Raw genomic sequence first — 25000 nt, 5'->3', positions numbered from 1 at the left:
CCAGTCCTGGTGGAACCGGAGGAACCGGTCGGATCCACAGAGTTCAGCAGCCCAGTAGCAGAGTGCGGTTCCTCCTGCAGTCGACCTGCGTGTCTCTTCATCAACCCACGACCAGATTTGTCCTCGTATCCAAACCGACATTATCAATATCACATCATGATTTATTTATTTAAGTAGCCACATGTTAATATTTACATCGTCTCACCATGTTAAAGAAGGAGAAGAACTTCCTGGATCTGCTCTTAAATACTTTAAAATGAGTTCTTCCTCCATAAAACCTCACGGACTCCGGTTCAGTAGTTTCTGTGAAATCCTGCTGACAGACTTTACTTTATATCACACAAACCAACCGGTTGAAAATCTTAATATTATGATATAATAATTGTTGCAGCTCCGTCACGTCCTCGTCACAGTTTTGATCTTTTCTCCTTCAGCAGCGACAGTCGCCTCCTGTCGTCTCTTTACTATTGATTTTTCCCAAAATACATTGCAGGACGTGATGCCAGGAGCTCACTGAAGTTTATTCATCTGCGTCGTCTGTAAAGTCACATTCGGAACGATCAGCTTCGTCGTGACAACTTTCTAATTTTCATAGAATCTTGTCCTGAACCTGTCGACGGAGCCTCAGTCACGGTTCAGTTCCCCAAGAAACTCCGTCAAACAGCCACAAAGACACAAAACAGTGAAGACTGCGAGTGAAGAAAAACACTCAAAATAGATGATTTTCATTCAGTTGTTCTCAATGTACATTTTCAATCTGTGTATGAAAAAAACCTTGAAACACAAAAGTAAAAAAATGTAAATATTGTGAAAAGTTGGTGAATTAGTTACAAACAGAGAGTGACTCAGTAACGAGAGTTATGGATGTAACTGCGGTTCTATGAATTCTGGATGACCACCAGACGGCGGTGCTGTCGCACTGGATGACTTGTTCCGGCGACGCCACGAGGAAAGCTCGTCTTTCTAAGAGGTGGGAACGACTGTTGCCCCCGAACGAGAAGCTGCAACATTTCCACGTTAATAAAGAGCGAAGATGAAGAGTCGCATGTCGCTGCAGACAGTCGCCTCGTACCGCTGTGGAAACACATCGAGCTGAGTTCTCGTATCACCGGGTGAAGGTCGGACCTGTATCCCTCAGGATCACTCGTCCAATTGGAGAGTCTCTGTTTCCACTGAGGTTTTCTTACAAACCCACATAACAAACAAAGAGTTTGTCAGACGTACGCTCGCAGTGGCTGAAGCCTCCGGCCCCTCGGACACACCCGGCAGACTGACCGCTGACAGGTCCAAGCTCTGGTTGACAAGAGGGAGGAACTTAGGAGGATCACTTCAGGTCCGACTGTCCCAGGGACCCAGACAGAAACATGGAGCTTCAGCCCAGCTTCAAATCCCCTGAGGCACTTTAACACCTGTCGTCGGTCACTGTGTGTGTCGTCGGTCAGAGTGTGTGTCGTCGGTCAGAGTGTGTGTCGTCGGTCACTGTGTGTGTCGTCGGTCAAAGTGTGTGTCGTCGGTCAAAGTGTGTGTCGTCGGTCAGAGTGTGTGTCGTCGGTCACTGTGTGTGTCGTCGGTCACTGTGTGTGTCGTCGGTCAGAGTGTGTGTCGTCGGTCACTGTGTGTGTCGTCGGTCAGAGTGTGTGTCGTCGGTCAAAGTGTGTGTCGTCGGTCACTGTGTGTGTCGTCGGTCAAAGTGTGTGTCGTCAGTCAGAGTGTGTGTCGTCGGTCACTGTGTGTGTCGTCGGTCAGAGTGTGTGTCGTCGATCAGAGTGTGTGTCGTCAGTCAGAGTGTGTGTCGTCGGTCACTGTGTGTGTCGTCGGTCACTGTGTGTGTCGTCGGTCAGAGTGTGTGTCGTCGGTCACTGTGTGTGTCGTCGGTCACTGTGTGTGTCGTCGGTCAAAGTGTGTGTCGTCGGTCAGAGTGTGTGTCGTCGGTCAAAGTGTGTGTCGTCGGTCACTGTGTGTGTCGTCGGTCAAAGTGTGTGTCGTCGGTCAGAGTGTGTGTCGTCGGTCAGAGTGTGTGTCGTCAGTCAGAGTGTGTGTCGTCGGTCAGAGTGTGTGTCGTCGGTCAGAGTGTGTGTCGTCGGTCACTGTGTGTGTCGTCGGTCAAAGTGTGTGTCGTCAGTCAGAGTGTGTGTCGTCGGTCACTGTGTGTGTCGTCGGTCAGAGTGTGTGTCGTCGATCAGAGTGTGTGTCGTCAGTCAGAGTGTGTGTCGTCGGTCACTGTGTGTGTCGTCGGTCAGAGTGTGTGTCGTCGGTCACTGTGTGTGTCGTCGGTCAAAGTGTGTGTCGTCGGTCAGAGTGTGTGTCGTCGGTCAGAGTGTGTGTCGTCAGTCAGAGTGTGTGTCGTCGGTCAGAGTGTGTGTCGTCGGTCAGAGTGTGTGTCGTCAGTCACTGTGTGTGTCGTCGGTCAAAGTGTGTCGTCGGTCAAAGTGTGTCGTCGGTCAAAGTGTGTCGTCGGTCACTGTGTGTGTCGTCGGTCAAAGTGTGTGTCGTCGGTCAAAGTGTGTGTCGTCGGTCACTGTGTGTGTCGTCGGTCAAAGTGTGTCGTCGGTCAAAGTGTGTCGTCAGTCAGAGTGTGTGTCGTCGGTCAAAGTGTGTGTCGTCGGTCACTGTGTGTGTCGTCGGTCAATGTGTGTGTCGTCGGTCAAAGTGTGTGTCGTCGGTCAAAGTGTGTCGTCGGTCAAAGTGTGTGTCGTCGGTCACTGTGTGTGTCGTCGGTCAAAGTGTGTGTCGTCGGTCAAAGTGTGTGTCGTCGGTCAAAGTGTGTGTCGTCGGTCAAAGTGTGTCGTCGGTCAAAGTGTGTGTCGTCGGTCACTGTGTGTGTCGTCGGTCAAAGTGTGTCGTCGGTCAAAGTGTGTCGTCGGTCAAAGTGTGTGTCGTCGGTCACTGTGTGTGTCGTCGGTCAATGTGTGTGTCGTCGGTCAAAGTGTGTGTCGTCGGTCAAAGTGTGTGTCGTCGGTCAAAGTGTGTCGTCGGTCACTGTGTGTGTCGTCGGTCAAAGTGTGTGTTGTCGGTCAGAGTGTGTCGTCGGTCACTGTGTGTGTCGTCGGTCAAAGTGTGTGTCGTCGGTCAAAGTGTGTGTCGTCGGTCAAAGTGTGTCGTCGGTCAAAGTGTGTCGTCGGTCACTGTGTGTGTCGTCGGTCAAAGTGTGTGTCGTCGGTCAAAGTGTGTGTCGTCGGTCAAAGTGTGTCGTCGGTCAAAGTGTGTGTCGTCGGTCAAAGTGTGTCGTCGGTCACTGTGTGTGTCGTCGGTCAAAGTGTGTCGTCGGTCAAAGTGTGTGTCGTCGGTCAAAGTGTGTCGTCGGTCAAAGTGTGTGTCGTCGGTCAAAGTGTGTGTCGTCGGTCAAAGTGTGTCGTCGGTCAGAGTGTGTGTCGTCGGTCAAAGATATAATGACAACGGGTCAGACACTGAACTTTAAAAGTCTGGAGACGGCGGGTGAGACTCAGGACCCTTTCACACCTTGTTTGGTTCCGACCTCCAGACTCAGTTTCTGGTGTGAAAGGTTCCTCAGACCAAGCGGAGGTCTGGGTCAGGCTCCAAAAACTGACCAGATCAAATGAAACTATGGAACAAACGCGTGAAGCTGGTTCAGACTCTCAGATCAGAGAATGACCCCAAACTGAAAATATTACTTTAGCGATTAAAAGTTTAACTTTTTAATAAAGATGGACGACATGGAAGCTCCTAAAAGTGAAGCCGAAGCGTCACAAACCCCACCTCCTCCATGTTAGCAGAACAAGAGTGTTTATGGGCGGGGCCTCGATACCACGGCTCCACCCCACAATCACTACTGCACCGACTGTAAATGACGTCACCACCACAAGATGGCAGCGTTCTTGTCTGAGATTTCCGCTACATCACCTAACTTCTTTAACCGAGAGCTTGAGTCGTTGTGTGTCCGTCAGGTGTCTGTTCCTGAGATGGTTAGTGTGTGTCTCAGTGTGAATCATGGTCCTGAGGTGTAACAGTAGATGTCGACTCCTCCGGCTGGTTCAGACGCCGTCGGACTGGTTTCTCTCAGCTCCAGTTCCTCTGACAGCCGCTGGCCAGCAGCAGATAATCCACTCTGTTGTCTCCTGCTCTGAAACTCTGACCTGCAGGTGTATGTGTGGAGAGGAGGAGGCGACAGAGCGACACGTGAATCCTCGCATTAATGAATTGTCCTTCTCGAACCTGTCGTGACTCTGATCTGTCTGGATTCACGATGACTCGTTGTCTTTTGACTTCATGTAAATTCACCAATTTAATGATGTGCCGGCTGCGTACGTCCCATCGACTGGTCACACCGGTGATAGAAGTGGAGCTGGTTTCATTCCCTGTGGAAGCTCGTTAGCACGCAGCACTGACCTCACTGAGTAGTACAGATCGTCTGTTTACATGTTGATTAGCTTCAGGTCATTTTATACAGAAGCTGCACAGAGCTCTAAACCTGGCTGTGCTTCACTGGTCCTTTGTATTAGAATCACATGTTCATGTGTCTTTCAGGTGAAGTGCTCAGACGGACTCCCCGGGCCACCGGCTCCGCTCACCAAGTCATCGAGCCGTCACGGTCTGCCGCCGTCTCGCAGCTCCGGCATGTCGCTCACGGACGAACAGCCGCACGTCGGCAACTACCGTCTGCTGAAGACCATCGGCAAAGGCAACTTCGCCAAAGTCAAACTGGCCCGACATTCGCTGACGGGCAGAGAGGTGAGGAAACAACACGTCGGCCTGGCGTCAGTAACATCCGACTGAATACTCGCTACAAGAGGTTGTTTTATTGAAATGACATGAAATGATATAAATGAACTTTCTACTTGGGCCCAGAAACCCGTTTTATCTGTATTTTCTGTTTTATACATTTGTAACCGAAACATTGCAAACTGAATTAAAACATAAAACAGATTAATTTCCCAGTTCTGAACAGAACCTTTGGTGTTGCTTTCACCTCCCACTCCTCTGAGAAGAAGGTTTTCATGAGGGCAGTTCTTCAGTGTGAATGTTCACAGAGGTGAAGGAGACGCGTGAGGTCCTGATGCTCATCAGGTGTGAAACATCTGACACACTTCACAGCTCAGTCTGAAACATCATGAAACAGGTTCCTCTGAAGTGTAAGTTACACTTCAGAGGAACAAGACGGGTTTTAGAACAATATAATGATGATGATGTTATTTATATAGAAGACAGAAAGAACTTCATGACTTCCACACATTGTAGATGTTGGATAACTGATAATATTCATTTAAATCACGTCCTCACATCCTCGCGTCCTCAGGTCCTCACGTTGTCATGTCCTCATGTCCTCACCTCCTCACGTCCTCACGTCCTCACCTCCTCAGGTCCTCACGTCCTCACCTCCTCAGGTCCTCACCTCCTCAGGTCCTCACGTCCTCACGTCCTCACTTCCTCAGGTCCTCACGTCCTCACCTCCTCAGGTCCTCACCTCCTCAGGTCCTCACGTCCTCACGTCCTCACTTCCTCAGGTCCTCACCTCCTCACCTCCTCAGGTCCTCACGTCGTCATGTCCTCATGTCCTCACGTCCTCCCCTCCTCAGGTCCTCACGTCCTCACCTCCTCAGGTCCTCACGTCCTCACCTCCTCAGGTCCTCATGTCCTCACCTCCTCAGGTCCTCACGTCCTCACCTCCTCAGGTCCTCACCTTGTCCAGAGTCAACAGGGTTAAATCAGGTCACACTGCTGTGACATCATGAGCTGGAGGCGGCGGCTAAAGGGTGAATTATTGATGCTGCACACGTCAGCTGTGTGTGTGTGTGTGTGTGTGTGTGTGTGTGTGTGTGTGTGTGTGTGTGTGTGTGTGTGTGTGTGTGTGTGTGTGTGTCCACTTATTTTAAGATCCACTCTCTGAGAGGGGAAGTAGGAGCCGACCAATCAGCTGCTGTGTTTCTCTCTGGAGACATCAGCTGGTCAGAGAAGAAGAGAGAGTGAGGAGGAAACACACAACAGAGACGAGGACGTTTCCTGATCCAAGTCGTGAGAAGAAGCAACAAAGATGTTTCATTTTAATGAGATAAAAAGATTCATAAACACAAACAAACAAATGATGTAAACAGGATTAAAACAAAGACTCTTTACATCTAACTATAAAAAAACAACCATAACTGTCTGACATCATTAATCTGGATATCGTCAGTTCACCAGTTTACTGCTGCCTCTGGAGAGCTGCTCCAATCAGGAGGCAGGCAGGGGGCGGAAACAAGGTCAGGCCACTCCTCCAGCAGCTGGAGCCAATCGTGTTCAGAGGATTGAACACAAACACAGGAGAAGGGGCGGAGCCTATAATCAAGATTGATCAGTTCAAATGTTTCTGTTTGTGCAGGTGGCGATCAAGATCATCGACAAGACTCAGCTGAACCCGACCAGCCTGCAGAAGGTGAACACCTGTCTCACACCTCACCTGGCTCACACCTCACCTGGCTCACACCTCACCTGGCTCACACTTCACCTGTCTCACCTGTCTCACACCTCACCTGGCTCACACTTCACCTGTCTCACGCCTCACCTGTCTCACACCTCACCTGTCTCACACCTCACCTGTCTCACCTGTCTCACACCTCACCTGGCTCACACTTCACCTGTCTCACGCCTCACCTGTCTCACACCTCACCTGTCTCACACCTCACCTGTCTCACCTGTCTCACACCTCACCTGGCTCACACTTCACCTGTCTCACACCTCACCTGTCTCACACCTCACCTGGCTCACACCTCACCTGTCTCACACCTCACCTGGCTCACACCTCACCTGGCTCACCTGTCTCACACCTCACCTGTCTCACACCTCACCTGGCTCACACCTCACCTGTCTCACACCTCACCTGTCTCACACCTCACCTGGCTCACACTTCACATGTCTCACACCTCACCTGTCTCACGCCTCACCTGTCTCACGCCTCACCTGTCTCACGCCTCACCTGTCTCACACCTCACCTGTCTCACGCCTCACCTGTCTCACGCCTCACCTGTCTCACACCTCACCTGTCTCACACCTCACCTGTCTCACACCTCACCTGTCTCACGCCTCACCTGTCTCACACCTCACCTGTCTCACACTTCACATGTCTCACACCTCACCTGTCTCACGCCTCACCTGTCTCACACTTCACCTGTCTCACACCTCACCTGTCTCACACCTCACCTGTCTCACGCCTCACCTGGCTCACACCTCACCTGTCTCACACCTCACACGTCCCACCTCTGACTTGTCTCACACCGCACCTGTCTCACACCTCTTATGTCTCACCTCTGACTTGTCTCACACCTCACATGTCTCACACCTCACCTGTCGCACACCTCACCTGTGTCACACCTCACATGTCTCACCTCTGACCTGTCTCACACCTCACACGTCTCACCTCTGACCTGTGTCAAACCTCACATGTCTCACACCTCACATGTCTCACCTCACATGTCTCACACCTCACATGTCTCACACCTCACATGTCTCACACCTCACATGTCTCACACCTCACATGTCTCACACCTCACATGTCTCACACCTCACCTGTCTCACCTCTGACCTGTCTCATCTCTGCCCTGTCTCACACCTCACCTGTCTCACCTCTGACCTGTCTCATCTCTGCCCTGTCTCACCTCTGACCTGTGTCTCACCTCACATGTCTCACACCTCACATGTCTCACCTCACATGTCTCACACCTCACCTGTCTCACCTCTGACCTGTCTCACACCTCACATGTCTCACACGTCTCCCCTCTGACCTGTCTCACACCTCACATGTCTCACACCTCACCTCTGACCTGTCTCACACCTCACATGTCTCACACGTCTCCCCTCTGACCTGTCTCACACCTCACATGTCTCACCTCACATGTCTCACACCTCACATGTCTCACACCTCACCTGTCTCACCTCACATGTCTCACACCTCACCTGTCTCACCTCTGACCTGTGTCACACCTCACATGTCTCCCCTCTGACCTGTCTCACACCTCACATGTCTCACCTCACATGTCTCACACCTCACATGTCTCCCCTCTGACCTGTCTCACACCTCACATGTCTCACCTCACATGTCTCACACCTCACCTGTCTCACCTCTGACCTGTCTCATCTCTGCCCTGTCTCACCTCTGACCTGTCTCATCTCTGCCCTGTCTCACCTCTGACCTGTCTCACACCTCACATGTCTCACACCTCACCTGTCTCACCTCTGACCTGTCTCATCTCTGGCCTGTCTCACCTCTGACCTGTGTCACACCTCACATGTCTCCCCTCTGACCTGTCTCACACCTCACATGTCTCACCTCACATGTCTCACACCTCACATGTCTCCCCTCTGACCTGTCTCACACGTCACATGTCTCACCTCACATGTCTCACCTCACATGTCTCACACCTCACATGTCTCACACCTCACCTGTCTCACCTCTGACCTGTCTAACCTCTGACCTGTCTCACACCTCACATGTCTCACCTCACATGTCTCACACCTCACCTGTCTCTCACCTCACATGTCTCACCTCACATGTCTCACACCTCACCTGTCTCTCACCTCACATGTCTCACCTCACATGTCTCACCTCACTACAAATTAAAATGTCATGAAAAGTTCAGTTTCACTGATTCACATGTTTTCAGCTGTTCAGGGAAGTTAGTGTGATGAAGATCCTCAACCACCCAAACATCGGTGAGTCTCATCCTCTTCCTCTTCCTCCTCCTCATCTTCCTCTTGTCCTCATCTTCCACTTCCTCCTCCTGTTCCTCCTCTTCCTTTCCCTTCTCCTCTTCCTCCACGTTATCGAGGCTCAGTATGTGGCAGCAGTGTTGTGTTCCTGCTGTTTTACAGTGAAGCTGTTCGAGGTCATTGAGACGGAGAAGACTCTGTACCTGGTGATGGAGTTCGCCAGCGGAGGTAAGTCCAGCTCACCTGTGTGACCTCATCATCAGGTGACATGTGATCAGTTAACGTCACCTCTGTAGAGGTCACGTGACACCTGTCTGTGTTTCAGGTGAAGTCTTTGACTACCTGGTTGCTCATGGACGAATGAAGGAGAAGGAGGCCAGAGCAAAGTTTCGCCAGGTGAGATGTTTTCATATTTAAGACTCAACCTGGTCCCTGTTATACGAACCAATCAGAACCACGTGTTGTCCCTGTATGACATCAGCCCGATCATCACCTGACCTGGAGAGAATCCTTTAGCACCAATGTTCAGACTCAAAGATGAAGTGATTAGATGTCAGAGGTCAAAGGTCACAGTGACCTCATGTTATTGTGAATGCAACACGTCAGGAGGGACTGAAACTGGTGTTCGACCACAGGATGTTATTTTAGTCATGAACTGCAGCAGAGGGATAGCTTCCCTCTGCAGGATGTCCCCCCCCCGCACATCACCGTCAGCCCGCAGGACAAATCATCTCCGAGGAGCCGCTAATGAAACGTATCAGTTTCATTATGCATCCATTAGAGTGGCAGAGCTGTAAAAACTGAGCTGCTGCTGTGGTTATAGAGCTCAGGCTGTAGACGCATGCTAACAGTTCAGCTAACATGCTAACAGCTCGGCTAACATGTAAAGAGCTCGGCTAACAGAGCAGCTACCATGATTACAGCTCTGCCAATATGCTAAGAGCTCTGCTAACATGCTAACAGCTCAGCAGGTTCAGACAGCTGAGCGTCCAGTGAAGAGCTAAATGATCCCAGAAGGCCACGGTACAGGAGCCAACCTGTGATCTAGGTCACATGTTGTTACTCAGACTGCCACCCTCAGGACAAAGTGTACATTACACCTGTGTGTCAGTGAGATCAAAGCAGAACTCCTGTCTTTAATCTTTGTTCTTCTTCCTCTCCTCCTCCTTCCTGTATCACGGTTTCTGTCAGATTGTGTCAGCAGTGGAGTACTGTCACCAGAAGAGGATCGTACATCGAGACCTCAAGGTGCACACTCACACACACACACTGACACTCACACACACACACACACTGACACACTCACACACACACTGACACTCACACACACACACACACTGACACACTCACACACACACTGACACTCACACACACTCACACACTGTCACACTCGCACACTGACACACTCGCACACTGACACACTCGCACACTGACACACTCGCACACTTGCACACTCACACACACACACACACACACACTCACACTCACACACTCACACACACACTGACACTCACACACACTCACACACTGTCACACTCGCACACTGACACACTCGCACACTGACACACTCACACACTCACACACTCACACACACACACTCACACACACACACACACACTCTCACACACTCACGCACACACTCACACACTCTCACACACTGACACACTCACACACACACACTCACACACACTCACTCACACACACACTCTCACACACTCTCACACACTGACACACTCACACACACACTCTCACACACTCACGCACACACTCACACACTCTCACACACTCACTCACTCTCACACACTGACACTCACACACACTCACTCACGCACTCACACACTCACGCACACTCTCACACTCTCACACACTGACACACTCACACACTCACACACACACACACACAGTGGTGATTGCGTTCTGTGTTTCAGGCGGAGAACCTCCTGCTGGACGCCGACATGAACATTAAAATCGCAGACTTTGGCTTCAGTAACGAATTCACGATCGGCAGCAAGTTGGACACGTTCTGCGGCTCGCCTCCCTACGCCGCTCCCGAGCTCTTCCAGGTGAGACCCCGCCCACAACATCTGCTTGACCCCATGTGGAGGCAGATACAGAGCACTGCAGACAAAACATTGTTTTATTGAAGCTGGAGCTACGTCTGGTTCTTTCTTATGGAAATAACACGTTAACATCACAGACACACAATGGTATCTTTTATGTCTACGCAAATGTGACACCCAGTGGCTGAAGGCGTTATTTTTTTCAGGTTGTCCGTCTTTCACATTCTCAAAAACACCTTGAGGGAATTTCTTCACTAAGAGATGAACTGAATAAATTTCGGAGGTCAAAGGTCACACTGACTAGTGGTTGGTGGAGGAACTGCAGCACGTTGATTCTAGTTATCAATGGAAAAGGTTAAAATTAGGCACAAGCTGATGTTTAAATGTTTTTTATTGGGGACGTTAATATAAATTACACCCAAAACGTTACTTGAGCATGAGGAGGGTTTGTGTGTGTGAGTGGTGAAGGCTGTGGGCTGCTGGGTAATGGAGCTCTGTGACCCTGCAGGGGAAGAAGTACGACGGGCCGGAGGTGGACGTCTGGAGTCTGGGAGTGATTCTCTACACGCTGGTCAGCGGCTCGCTGCCCTTCGACGGACAGAACCTCAAGGTCTGTGTGGACAAACAACAGAACTTCTTTAATCATATACAAATATAAAAGTTCAGGCTCTGAAATATCCTCAAAGTATAAAAGTGAAAAGTTTCTCATGTCACATGAATAAAGTTTAAAGAATATTTCAGTAAAAAAAACAAGTTCAAATCAAAAAAACATTCAAATAATAAAAACAGTTTAAATTAAGGAAATATTATTGAGCATTAAAAACTGAAATGTTTACGATTTGTGTTGAAGTTTTCTTCATTTGAATGAGTTGTTGTCATCAGTGATGTTGCTGATTCTTCTGATGTGTTTTCTCCTCGTCACGGACATATGCTCTGCGTCCGTTACATCTGTTGTGTTTGATGTGCACTGATGGATATGAATATGAATATGAATATCTGAACTTTCTCCTTAAGAGGAGAAAGTTCAGATATTTGTGTAAAAGTTAAAAGCTGTCAGAAACATAAATACTCGTGTGTGTGTGTGTGTGTGTGTGTGTGTGTGTGTGTGTGTGTGTGTGTGTGTGTGTGTGTGTGTGTGTGTGTGTGTGTGTGTGTGTGTGTGTGTGTGCAGGAGCTGCGGGAGCGTGTCCTCAGAGGAAAGTACCGGATTCCCTTCTACATGTCGACTGACTGTGAAAACCTGCTGAAGAAGCTGCTGGTTCTAAACCCCGGAAAACGAGGCAGTCTTCAGGTAACGCACGGGAATCGAACAAGCGACCTGCCACCTTAAATCCCGCCTTCAACCTTAAAAACTCAACTGTCAACAAATAAAAAGTAAAGAATAGGTTTGGAAGCAGCTCAGCTGATCAGAGACTGATCGGTTTGTGCAGCTTTGATAAAATAAGGTGATTTATTAAGGTTCTCATCACAGCTGCTTCCTGAGAAACGTCTCGGCCAAATCCAACGTACAGGAAGTTGAAGCTGAGTTTAATCCTTCATGATTTCTGTCAGTCAGAGTTTGTGGAGTTGTTTTTCGTCCTGATTCCTGTTTCTACAATATGACGAACAAAGAACAGACAGAAAACATTAAAAAGACGAATGAATCAGCCTCTTCCTGTGATTTTTCTCTAAAGCAAATCATGAAGGATCGATGGATGAACGTCGGCTACGACAATGACGACCTGAAACAGTTCACCGAGGCCGAGCAAGACTTCAACGACCTCCAACGCATCGGTCAGACACACACATGTTTGTACTTCTATCTCAGAGAGGACACTCATAACCCTAATCACAACTAAATGCCTAACCCAAACCCAAACCTAACTCTAACCCTAAAACCAAGTCTTAACACAGAGACACACACATGCACACACACTTGTGGCTAATGTTAAACATGAGCATTTAGCTCAAAGTAGTTGGCATAGCTGTAGCCTGTGAGCGTTGTGACCAATGCTGAGCGGACTGTGACTCTTCTGACCAATCAGAGCTGATGGGGACGATGGGTTTCCCTCAGGAGGAAGTGATGAAGGCGCTGGACGGTCCCAAATACAACGAGGTGACAGCAACATACCTGCTGCTGGGGAGGAAACCTGTCGAGGTGAGTTAGCATAGCAGCGGTCTTACATTCAGTGGAGCCTAGCTTAGCAGAAAGACTGGACTGTTAGCCTAGGAACTGTCATCTTCCTACAATCCTCTGTTGTGACTCTCTCCACCAGTTTGAAGGCACTGAGTCTTTGTCCCGTGGTGGCCTGGTGCAAAGATCACGACCCTGCAGCGACCTCAACGGCTCGAGTCAGTCACCCGCCCACTCTCGCAATGCACCAGCCAATCAGAAGCAGCGACGTTTTAGTGACCACGGTGAGTTTATATTTGATCAGATTCTGCAGTTCGCTCAAACTCGTCCTGAGACACGTCCGTGTGTTTACATATTTAACCAGTCTTTTGTTCTCTCTGTGTTTTGTGTCTCAGTGGCGCCCTCTATCCCCCCACCTGTCTCCTGCAACAAGCATTCCCACGCCAACAGCGTTGAAAGTGACAGGAAGGACGAGCCCGCCTCCCCCATGGGAGCTCCAGACCGCCGGAAGTCCGCCACTGAGTCGGGGGTGAGTGATGCAGATCCGCATTTTAACCAGAAACCAGGTTTGAACCAGGATCAAAGGATCAAACGATACTGAAATAAAGATCAGGTCAGAAAATATCAAAGCTACATTAAGATATAGAGATAAAATTGAAGTTAACTGCGTAGTAACCATTTATGGGAAGCCAGGTGCAAAATCTATGAATGGGTCCAGTGACAAAGTCAATAGTATCATTCTGGCTGGTTTTAATTGGCTGATGAGTTAAATTCATTCTTCCTAAGATTTGATTATCATGATTTTACTGAAACCTTCGATGGAAGAATGTCAAATGAATCCTTATTTGAAGCATCAGTATGTGGAATTTAGTGGCATCTAGTGTTGAAATGTTATACTGCAACCAACTAAATAACCCCCCAGCCATTTCCAGGTGTTCGGTAGAATCTACGGTGGCCTGGAGGTATCGTTAAAACTCAGACTCGACTCTGCGTTTGGTTTGTTCTGGGTTCCTGTAGAAACATGACCACCCACTCCTGAAGTCACCGCAACCTTTTCCTCTAGCACCACCTTCTGGATGAACTTTATCTTTTTAGCTCCACTACTGATAAATATCAAGGAAAAGATCCATCATGCACAATCTGTTGATAGAGATGAGTGTCTTTGTGTTTCAGAGCATTACTCGGAGGAACACGTATGTTAATGAGCGAACGAGCATTGAACGCCACTCCACTGCTATTCCCAACGGGAAGGACAGCAGGTGAGGGGAAATCTTTGACTTGTCCCTGATCGCTTGCTGATTTTCCACATCAATAAATCGGCTGTGTGTGTTTCAGTCTTCCTGAGGTTCCTGCAGCGTCCCCCTCCCCGTCGCCAGGGGCAACCATCTCCTCCATGCGCCCCCGTCATGTCAAGTCCATGTCTGTGTCGGGACACCCCATGAGGTCCAGCCTGCCTCCCATCGACGACAACGCAGAGTATCAGAGGTTCTTCACGTCTCCTCGCAGCAGCAAACCTTTCAGTGAACTTGTTGTTTCTTTAATAACGACATCCTTTCCTCTCACCCCCAGCTCGCCCCACCAGCCGCCCTCCTCACCCTCCGCCTTCAGCGTCACCAGCAGCAGTAGCACTACGCCGGACCGCAGTAGCTTCCCCCGCGGCTCCACCAGCCGCTCCACCTTCCATGGTGCTCAGCTTCGAGACCGACGACCCGCCACCTACAACGGCCCGCCGGTCTCGCCCAGCCTATCGCAGCATGCTGCTGCGTCGTTAGCTTCGTCCCGCCGCGGCACATCTGCCTCCCTCATCGGAAAGATCACCTCCAAATTCGTTCGCAGGTCAGTAACAGCAGGGGGCGATGTTGAGTAGTTGTGAGCCTGTGGGGAAGGGGCGAGTTCAGTCTTGTGGAGCCACAGTTGTGCACGTGCAGCAGAAATGCCTTTCCAATCACTGATAGGGTTCTGTGCACTAGTATCATATGCATGGGTGTGGTTTTTAGGTTCTCAGATTTCAAAATAAACACGATAGTTCATCTGGAGTCATGTACAGGAAGTAACTGGTCAGCCTGGACAGGAAGTGCCGCCCAAAGCTGTTTGATTGACAGCTTAGCTCTTCAAGGAATCGCGAAAGTAATAAGAATAAGAAATAATAAAAAAGTAACTAAGTTACATATGAAAACAGTCAAGTATTGATAAAATACAGTAATATGCAGTTTAAAAAATATATATAAATACATATATACATAAATCAAACTGCTGATATTTATACTTTATACTATACGTTTGTCGACTCTGTAACACAGACTGTGAGTTGGTCTCCATCAACGATCTGTCTCTGCTCTCCTTCCTCCAGGAGTTCATCGGGCGAGCCTCGAGAGGAGGTACGGGAGTCCAAGCCTCGCTCCCTGAGGTTCACCTGGAGCATGAAGACCACGTCCTCCATGGAGCCGGGGGACATGATGAAGGAGATCCGCAGGGTTCTGGATGCCAACAACTGTGACTACGAGCAGCGTGAGCGCTACTTACTGTTCTGCGTGCACGGAGACGCCCGGCTGGACAGTCTGGTCCAGTGGGAGATGGAGGTGTGCAAACTGCCCCGCCTCTCGCTCAATGGCGTGCGGTTTAAAAGGATCTCCGGCATGTCCATCGCCTTCAAAAACATCGCCTCCAAAGTGGCCAATGAGCTCAGGCTGTGACCGAGGAGAACACCTCTACTCCTCCTAACGTCATGTGTTCCACTCTATTCCGGACTAACTGGTGTCTGACTCAGAGAAAACACTTATTTTACTCAACACAGTTAATATTTAACGTTATCACTAAATGTTAATGCCAGTGAAACCAAATATTACAACAAGCAGACGTTCAGCAGGTTGTGGTTCGTCCCTCAGTGTTTGTTGCTGCGTTTACATGCGCTGAAGAAATCAGATTTTTCCCAAACCTTGAAAACCAAATTCTTAAACTTAAGCTGAAGTGGAAACGGCAGTTAAAGGGATTAAAGAAACCAGATGGGTCATGAACCAGGTTTCAATGACGACGACAAATACGTTTTGTTTTAAAAGAAAATGATCAATGTCCGTCCACATCAACACACCTGAAAACCTGTCACGTGACCGCTCACCTGCACTGGTCATGTGGTGTAAACAGGAAGTAGATTGTCTCTGCAGCTGGTTGCTTAGTAACAGAACCTCCTCTGAGGGAGGAGCAGTGAAGGTGAAGAGTCAGAGCAGGGACGACGAGGTGGAACTGTAACTGACAGGAAGTGTTTGCAATAAAACTTAAACGCATCAGTGTGGACGGCGCTTTAACATCTGTTTTGAGAATGAGTCATGAATTGCATGTTAAAGAGCCGCGACAGAAAGAAGCTTTGTGCAGCGGAGAGCGATGAGCATGAAATCTGGAGTTTTCATAATATTGCAGTGCATGTCCAGCTCGTATTTTTGCCTTAGCCTGATTACAGTAAGAGTGTAATCTGGTTCCTGAAGTCAGGTGAAACTTTACCGGTGCAACTCTCCTGGCGTGTGAAACACAATATTCACCAGCTCATTGTTTTCTGATGGCATGAAACTTTCTGTTTGTGGCCTCCAGTGACCCAGCGAGCCAGGGTTCGATCAGCAGATGACCAAAGATGTGTTCAGACTGAACGTGAGGCGAAGTAGAAAAACTCTAATGTCCCTCAGTAGAGCACATGAACCCACCGGGGCCATCAGTCCTCTGAAAGTCAATCAGCCTTAAAGCTCAGCCAACGACTCTACGTCCGTCCATCATCTGCACCTCTTGGGAACGTTAGACGTGGGAACGTTAGACGTGGGAACGTTAGACTTGGGAATAGTTAGACTTGGGAACGTTAGACGTGGGAACGTTAGACTTGGGAACGTTAGACGTGGGAACGTTAGACGTGGGAATAGTTAGACTTGGGAACGTTAGACGTGGGAACGTTAGACTTGGGAACGTTAGACGTGGGAACGTTAGACGTGGGAACGTTAGACTTGGGAACGTTAGACTTGGGAATGTTAGACGTGGGAACGTTAGACGTGGGAACGTTAGACTTGGGAACGTTAGACTTGGGAATAGTTAGACTTGGGAATGTTAGACTTGGGAACGTTAGACGTGGGAACGTTAGACTTGGGAACGTTAGACGTGGGAACGTTAGACTTGGGAACGTTAGACTTGGGAATAGTTAGACTTGGGAATGTTAGACTTGGGAACGTTAGACGTGGGAACGTTAGACGTGGGAACGTTAGACTTGGGAACGTTAGACGTGGGAACGTTAGACTTGGGAACGTTACACTTGGGAACGTTATACTTGGGAACGTTAGACTTGGGAACGTTACACTTGGGAATGTTAGACGTGGGAACGTTAGACTTGGGAACGTTACACTTGGGAATGTTAGACGTGGGAACGTTAGACTTGGGAACATTAGACGTGGGAACGTTAGACTTGGGAACGTTAGACGTGGAAACGTTAGACTTGGGAACGTTAGACTTGGGAACGTTAGACGTGGGAACGTTAGACTTGGGAACGTTAGACTTGGGAACGTTAGACGTGGGAACGTTAGACGTGGGAACGTTAGACTTGGGAACGTTAGACGTGGGAACGTTAGACATGGGAACATTAGACTTGGGAACGTTAGACTTGGGAACGTTAGACGTGGGAACGTTAGACTTGGGAACGTTAGACGTGGGAACGTTAGACGTGGGAACCTTAGACTTGGGAACGTTAGACGTGGGAACGTTAGACTTGGGAACATTAGACTTGGGAATAGTTAGACTTGGGAACGTTAGACTTGGGAACGTTAGACTTGGGAACGTTAGACTTGGGAACGTTAGACTTGGGAATAGTTAGACTTGGGAACGTTGGACGTGGGAACGTTGGACTTGGGAACGTTAGACTTGGGAACGTTACACTTGGGAACGTTAGACTTGGGAACGTTACACTTGGGAACGTTATACTTGGGAACGTTAGACTTGGGAACGTTAGACTTGGGAACGTTACACTTGGGAACGTTAGACTTGGGAATGTTAGACGTGGGAACGTTAGACTTGGGAACGTTACACTTGGGAATGTTAGACGTGGGAACGTTAGACTTGGGAACATTAGACGTGGGAACGTTAGACTTGGGAACGTTAGACGTGGGAACGTTAGACTTGGGAACGTTAGACTTGGGAATAGTTAGACTTGGGAATAGTTAGACTTGGGAACGTTAGACGTGGGAACGTTAGACTTGGGAATAGTTAGACATGGGAACGTTAGACTTGGGAACATTAGACTTGGGAACGTTAGACGTGGGAACGTTAGACGTGGGAACGTTAGACATGGGAACATTAGACTTGGGAACGTTAGACTTGGGAACGTTAGACTTGGGAACGTTAGACGTGGGAACGTTAGACTTGGGAACGTTAGACGTGGGAACGTTAGACGTGGGAACCTTAGACTTGGGAACGTTAGACTTGGGAACGTTAGACGTGGGAACGTTAGACTTGGGAACGTTGGACGTGGGAACGTTGGACTTGGGAACGTTAGACTTGGGAACGTTACACTTGGGAACGTTAGACTTGGGAATAGTTAGACTTGGGAACGTTGGACGTGGGAACGTTAGACTTGGGAACGTTAGACTTGGGAATAGTTAGACTTGGGAACGTTAGACGTGGGAACGTTAGACTTGGGAACGTTAGACTTGGGAATAGTTAGACTTGGGAATAGTTAGACTTGGGAACGTTAGATGTGGGAACGTTAGACTTGGGAACGTTAGACTTGGGAATAGTTAGACTTGGGAACGTTAGACGTGGGAACGTTAGACTTGGGAACGTTAGACGTGGGGACGTTAGACTTGGGAACGTTAGACTTGGGAATGTTGGACGTGGGAGCGTTAGACGTGGGAACGTTGGACGTGGGAACGTTGGACGTGGGAACGTTGGACGTGGGAACGTTAGACGTGGGAACGTTAGACTTGGGAACGTTGGACGTGGGAGCGTTAGACGTGGGAACGTTGGACGTGGGAACGTTAGACGTGGGAACGTTGGACGTGGGAACGTTAGACGTGGGAACGTTGGACGTGGGAACGTTGGACGTAGGAACGTTGGACGTGGGAACGTTAGACTTGGGAACGCTAGACTTGGGAACGTTAGACGTGGGAACGTTAGACGTGGGAACGTTAGACTTGGGAACGTTAGACTTGGGAACGTTGGACGTGGGAGCGTTAGACGTGGGAACGTTGGACGTGGGAACGTTGGACGTGGGAACGTTAGACGTGGGAACGTTGGACGTGGGAACGTTGGACTTGGGAACGTTGGACGTGGGAACGTTAGACGTCTGAACGTTGGACGTGGGAGCGTTAGACGTAGGAACGTTAGACGTGGGAACGTTGGACGTGGGAACGTTGGACTTGGGAACGTTGGAACACAGGAACACTCCCTATAGAAAGAACTGCAGCTCCTGGTGAATTTTGAGGTCAGCACTGAGCTGTAGCACATGAACAAACACGTGATCGATCGGCGTATATGGTTCTAGCTAGTTACCGTTAAAGTTTAACCAGTCGGTACGTTTTTGTTGTGAATGATTGCGAAAACATTGGAGCCATTCACTTTATGCGTAGTACCAGGAGCGAGCTAACAGATGTTCGCTCATATTCCCGCAAATATATGGAAGAAAGAATTTGAAGAGTGTAAATGAGGTTTCTCTCCAGCTAATGTTAGCGTAGCATAGGGTTTTGTTTTACTTGATGGTTAAGTGACTTGTTATGGATTCTGTCTGACCTGGACGTGTTTGGTGAACATGTCCACCGTGTGACCTGTTGTCTGTCCACACGTCACACGATCATTCTCAGCTTCAGTTCTGATGCTGTAAGTTTGAAGCAGAGTAATGAGCCATGAAATGTGATGAACAATCAGTTTGTGACTCTAAACATCATCACTGTTGGTTGTATAACAGAGGAAATGTGTTGTCCTGTTAATACCTTTGCAAAAAATAGATTGTTGGTAATGATGCTGATGCAGAGACCTCCTGGTGGTTCAACATGAGATGACAACGTTTTTTTATTATTGCTGTATAAAATGTTACCTGTCCAGGTGGAAACTCTGCTGATTAGTCTGTGTACAGTTTTATTTAGTCTTCACTGTCTGAATTTGTCATTTGTTTCCACCACTGAAAACATGAATCTGAACATTTTTTGAGCCACGAGATAAATTAAATTTTTTATATATAGGTGTTTGTGTTTATATTGCTGTTAAACGTAGCTCAAACCAGAATGCACTTCAAGTCCAACTTAGTAAATTCTGTTTACATAAACTCACATGTCCTCCGTTCAAACTTGAAGTATCAGTCTGTTTTTCTTCTATCAACAAATCTCACGTGCAGAGTTGAACATACAACATGCGAGTTCAGCTCCAAGCTCATTGGTTCCTACTGAATATGTTTACACCTCACAAACATACACGACAGTTTCTTCTAAAACAACTGACTTTTATTTCAAACCGCAGGATGTAACATTTTTTGGAGCAGAAATGATAAATCAATGGTCAGATAATGAATCAGCGACTATTTTGACTGTCGAAAAATGTCAAATGTTCGACTTGAAAGTTGCAATGTAAATAAAGGTTGAATCAATGATACATTCACTGTTTGGTGCATCACAAATATGAAAATGTGATGCCTCTGTCACACGAGACTTTCGTCTGTGGAGCACTTTCCTGCCACTATACAGACAAAACAATTCAACGATTAATAATCTGCTTAACTAAGATAAACATGCTTTAGTTTCCTATCGTTTTGGGCACCTCACGAAGGATAAACATATCACTTCCTGACTTGGTCATGCGGTGGTAGACCACGCCCACTAATCATGCATTACAGTCCACTACATAAAGTGTAGACCACAAAATCTCATGTAAATTAAATGAAAGTTGTCATACGAGGCCTAGTTCCTGTTACCAGTAGGTGGTGTTTTGACTGCGACTAAATACAGACTGCTAGATCTGTTCAGGTCGGGGGTCTGATGAAGCGTGAGCAATTTGGATAATGCACAGTGGAGTTCTAACAATTTACATATGGATTATGTTCAGGCTTTGACTGATCATGTGTGAGAAATTGGTGCTGATTGTTCAAAATCTCACAGTTTTGATAAGACTTCATCACCAGTGTCTTGAGGCCCTTCTCACAAAGTTTGACATGGTTGTGGTCAATGGACGACGACGAGTACATCAAAGTGTAAGACGTGTAAAAAAACAAGACATCTCCTGTTGCCACCAGGGGGCACTGTGATTGTAAGCCAGTATTTCTGTGTGGATGTCGTCAGGCCGGGACTCTTGTCATACATGTGAAGTTTGGAGTAGATTCGACCATGTATGTCTGAGATATTCTCTGACTTTCTGAGGTTTCTATGCGCCCCAACCCCCCCATTAAAAGATCAGTATTTTGTAGTTTTTCCTTACTCTAGTCAGGGGTTAAGGGCAGAGCGTGTCTTCTTCCTTCTTCTTCTTTGTTCGGTTTATTGACGGGTGGCAACCAACAACGTACACAGTACCACCATCTGCTGTGTTCGTGCACTGCTCCTGGAGGTACTGCAATACCAGGTCGATGGGGGGCAGAGCAGGTCATCCCTCGTTAACCCCGGTTTGGTTTACTGGCGGGTGGCCACCAATGTCAAGGTGCACCACTGCCATCCACTCCTAGATATTTGTTAAGATTCAGCTGCATATAATTGGCTTGTATCATACTTTAAACTCCTTTGATTTACTGAGATGTGATTGATTGTTTAGAATTTCTTTATTATCATAGAGGGGTTATTATCAAAGGGGTCCTTTATACCGGAAACCAATAAACCGGAAAGAACTGAGCTGCCCTCAGAGGAAAAGAAGAGGACGAACTTTAAAACACATTTCTAAAGTCAAATCGGTTCTGTCTCTCCCGGACTCAGAAAAAACGAACAACCCTAACCCAACAAACGGATTCTTGCGACGCCCTGTAAACATGCCTCAGCCGAACCGTACGAACTCGTTTGCAGCTTGTTCAAAACGCTGCTGCTCGTATTTTAACAAAAACAAACCGTGGGGCTCATATCACTGGCCTCCCTTCACTGGTTACCAGTTAAATTCAGGATTGATTTTAAGATTCTTTTAGTAACTTTTAAAGCTCAACGTGGGCTGGCCCCCACAGTTGGCAGCTCTTGACTGGTCGTACCCTGAGCTGGGCCAGCCGCTTCCTGTTGGCTGCTCAAGGTGACCGGGCTCCGAGGCTCTGGAACTCCCTGCCGGATGAGATGAGGCTCGCCAGCTCCCCCAGATCGTTAAATCACAGTTTCTAACATGCGACTTATGTTATTTATGTTCATTACAACAATCAGTCGTACAGAGTGTGTGCTGCTCCTGATCCCCCCCCATCTCTCTCTCTTTTCTACTCCCTCTTTGCCACCCACCTCCTCTCTTCCCCATTTTCTCTGCCCCCCCCAACCGGTCGAGGCAAAGTGAAGGACTGTTCCAAAGTATGAAATAGTTGCACCAAGTGATATTTTACTATTGATCCAATAAGAATATTCAGTGTCACAGCCTTTGCTCTCTGACAGCGTTATGGTTTGATAATGGTAAAGAGTACCAGAAGTTTTATTACTTTAACAATGTACCGCTATGTGTGTGCATATGTGTAGGTGTATTTATTTAGTGGCAGGGCTGTGTGATATGGTTCAAACAATATCGTGAGTGTGATTAATACAGATAAAATACAGAAAATATAAAAAAGTTTTAAAAAAAAGACAACACACAAAAAACTCATAACCATACACTAAAAATAATAATATATAGCGCTGTTCAAGGGACTCAAGGACGCTTTACATATTTAAAGATTGAGCACTTTTGTTTGCTTTATTTTTAAAATGATTTTAGCAGCAGAGATTTCTAAACAATTTGATAATATGATAATTTAATGACATGATAATAAACTCTGTCAATAACATAAATTAGATTTACATTTTTTTAGAGCAGGTCTCAGTGTGTGTTATTTATTATTACTCATTTTATGTGATGACTCAATCTTATCAGTGGGATTATTTATTCTCCTCGATCCAGCCAATCACCTTCCAGGTTTACTTCTGAGTTGGAACGAGCTCGTCGATGTCTCTGTCGACCTCCAGCCTCTTCTCCATGGCGATGAGCAGTTTGACCCCGTCGACCACCAGCTGGGTCACTTCCACCTCGCTCAGGCCAAAGGTCACCGTGTTGCTCACACGATACAGCACAGAGGATTCTGGGAGAAACAGAAGGTCAGTTTGAATAAAGTGAGGAGCAACTGCATGGAAAGAGAAACCAGCACACTTCAGGTGTCCCCTCAGAAAGTAGAGCCGGTGTGTAAAGATGGATAAATACTCTCAGCTGCTGACCCCACATGCCACAAACATCTGATACACAAACAATACAGATGCCAGTTTGACGCAATTCAATTGAGATGCGATTATTAAACGCACAGCTCTGTTTGGTATCAGAGAAGAACTGGACGAGTCAAACGACACTACGCTGTGACAGCCAATCAGCAACAAGAGGGTTCTTGCTTGTGCACAGGACAGCGGGAAACTGTCATTTCCATGGGAACGGTCTAAGCTGTTCCCGCTGTACGCAGATCCTCCTCCTTGAAGCGATCCAGACGCAGCATCTGCAGCAGTACATGCGTAACACTAACAGGAGCCATTGCTGGTGCTTCAGCGTAAAGTTTGTGTAAATACAGATGTGTGTTTTTCTACAATTTATGCTAATATTTGTGGTGGCTAACTTTTTGAGCTCAGTGGTGTGCACCTTTGCAGTTTGGTTTTGAGTTCAAATATCAACAGTTGATCCCAAGAATCGCTTTGACGTGGGACCCGGACCTGAACATGGAGAACTTATGGGACGTCCTCCCTCTGTACCTGTTTTGTTCAAACGGATCCTGAGTCTCTTCAGGATGTCCTGGAGGCGTTTGTGTCGGGGAAGGTGCTGCAGTTTGAGGTGGACGCTGACCCTCAGGCCTGTCCCCACGTCAGCTGGAGAGCTCATCACCCATCCCAGCTGCTGCTTCCAGATGAACGGGTGTTTGAACTCTCTGTAGTACGCCCCGAGCTGGAAACACAGGAAAGGATTCGAATGCCACAATACCTGGTTACACTGCCAGAACGTTTTCAAGAGCTCAGTGACCTTTTCCACTTGAAGGAACCTTGTAACCTATGAAGAAGTGATATACACTCAACAGGCACGTGTATCTACAGGATCTTGTGCGTCACACTGCCGCCACATGATTGTCTCACCAGACAAGATAAACAAGGTCACAGGTTATAAATCAGTAGGTGTCAATAAAATATACACAGATGGAATAAACCTCTAGATATTTGTAGCCAAAATTAATTAAAATCAAATTTCCATTTTGATTGAAAACTTTGGTCTCTTTGGAGAAGCTGGACCTTCCGGACAGTCGGACACATGTCTGACCTTCTGCAGGTTGGTGCAGTTGCATTTAAAAGCCTCCACGATGTTGCCGTCGTCTTGTGTGGACACCAGTCTAAGGTGGTCTTCCATGTTGACCCAGACCACTAGGCTGCCATCGTCACTGAGCCTGCAGAAATGTGACATTGGGCAAACTGCGTTACTTTAATGTGGGAGGCGGTTTCATCCAACCATCCATTATCTACTTTGCTTATCCTTTCAGGGTTGGGTGTGGCAGCTGGAGCCAATCCCAGCTGAGATTGGACGAGAGGCCGGGTTTTCCCTGGACATCAAATTAGAGTCTAAAATTAAAGCAACTCCCCGGTCAAGCTGAGATTTAACTGGGAAGCGTCTTGGTAAACAGGGCTAAGAAATTCTGTGTCGTTTCTTAAGAACAGTTACACATATGGGCAGATGGGAAATCAAACCCCCAACCTTACAATTAACGATTGACCTGCTTTCTCTATCCAGACCAACAAACCAGACGGTCACAGACTGACCACACAGCCCTGGCATCAGGCCAGTCGCGGGCCACGCCGATCCGCTGCTGGGCGGACGACGGTGGACTCAGGTTCAGCTCCCTCTGTTGGTCCTGGTCCAGCTCCTCCAGTAGGAGGAATCGACCAGGCAGCTCCTCCTCCAGCCGCTGCAGTGCTGAGAATGAGAGGAAAACATGGTCGGGGGGGTAGGTAGGAACACACGATGTCACCAAATCCTTCACAGGGAACCTTTAAAGACCCTTTTCCACTGGTCT

The 25000-nt window shown here is 48.0% G+C and overlaps 2 protein-coding genes and 1 long non-coding RNA gene across 3 annotated transcripts in view; 2 read left to right on the top strand and 1 right to left on the bottom strand.

The window, feature by feature from the left end:
* mark1 (MAP/microtubule affinity-regulating kinase 1) overlaps nucleotides 1–15826 on the top strand; it is a 16595-nt gene extending 769 nt beyond the window's left edge. Inside the window, exons 2-18 of the mRNA XM_034589277.1 lie at nucleotides 4486–4689; nucleotides 6317–6370; nucleotides 8595–8643; nucleotides 8803–8868; nucleotides 8966–9036; nucleotides 9832–9888; nucleotides 10569–10703; nucleotides 11209–11310; nucleotides 11872–11991; nucleotides 12374–12473; nucleotides 12725–12837; nucleotides 12956–13097; nucleotides 13209–13342; nucleotides 13987–14072; nucleotides 14149–14298; nucleotides 14383–14649; nucleotides 15164–15826. Of these exons, the coding sequence (XP_034445168.1) occupies nucleotides 4486–4689; nucleotides 6317–6370; nucleotides 8595–8643; nucleotides 8803–8868; nucleotides 8966–9036; nucleotides 9832–9888; nucleotides 10569–10703; nucleotides 11209–11310; nucleotides 11872–11991; nucleotides 12374–12473; nucleotides 12725–12837; nucleotides 12956–13097; nucleotides 13209–13342; nucleotides 13987–14072; nucleotides 14149–14298; nucleotides 14383–14649; nucleotides 15164–15506 (2193 nt within the window). The 3' untranslated portion in view covers nucleotides 15507–15826. The remainder of the gene's footprint in view (nucleotides 1–4485; nucleotides 4690–6316; nucleotides 6371–8594; nucleotides 8644–8802; nucleotides 8869–8965; nucleotides 9037–9831; nucleotides 9889–10568; nucleotides 10704–11208; nucleotides 11311–11871; nucleotides 11992–12373; nucleotides 12474–12724; nucleotides 12838–12955; nucleotides 13098–13208; nucleotides 13343–13986; nucleotides 14073–14148; nucleotides 14299–14382; nucleotides 14650–15163) is intronic.
* Nucleotides 15827–19197: 3371 nt separating this feature from the next.
* LOC117764788 lies at nucleotides 19198–20225 on the top strand. The gene is made up of 2 exons (XR_004614441.1): nucleotides 19198–19425; nucleotides 19472–20225. It is a non-coding gene; the product is annotated as an uncharacterized LOC117764788 (long non-coding RNA).
* A 29-nt stretch (nucleotides 20226–20254) lies between these two features.
* zgc:172076 (uncharacterized protein LOC563955 homolog) overlaps nucleotides 20255–25000 on the bottom strand; it is a 7572-nt gene continuing 2826 nt past the window's right edge. Inside the window, exons 6-11 of the mRNA XM_034589830.1 lie at nucleotides 24747–24900; nucleotides 24253–24376; nucleotides 23697–23886; nucleotides 22880–23044; nucleotides 20405–20434; nucleotides 20255–20338 (exon numbers count right to left, since the gene is read on the bottom strand). Of these exons, the coding sequence (XP_034445721.1) occupies nucleotides 22884–23044; nucleotides 23697–23886; nucleotides 24253–24376; nucleotides 24747–24900 (629 nt within the window). The 3' untranslated portion in view covers nucleotides 20255–20338; nucleotides 20405–20434; nucleotides 22880–22883. The remainder of the gene's footprint in view (nucleotides 20339–20404; nucleotides 20435–22879; nucleotides 23045–23696; nucleotides 23887–24252; nucleotides 24377–24746; nucleotides 24901–25000) is intronic.

The sequence above is a fragment of the Hippoglossus hippoglossus genome, chromosome 1 (assembly GCF_009819705.1).
Source record: "Hippoglossus hippoglossus isolate fHipHip1 chromosome 1, fHipHip1.pri, whole genome shotgun sequence".
Taxonomy (NCBI): domain Eukaryota; kingdom Metazoa; phylum Chordata; class Actinopteri; order Pleuronectiformes; family Pleuronectidae; genus Hippoglossus; species Hippoglossus hippoglossus.
This window is presented reverse-complemented; position numbering and strand designations above follow the sequence as displayed.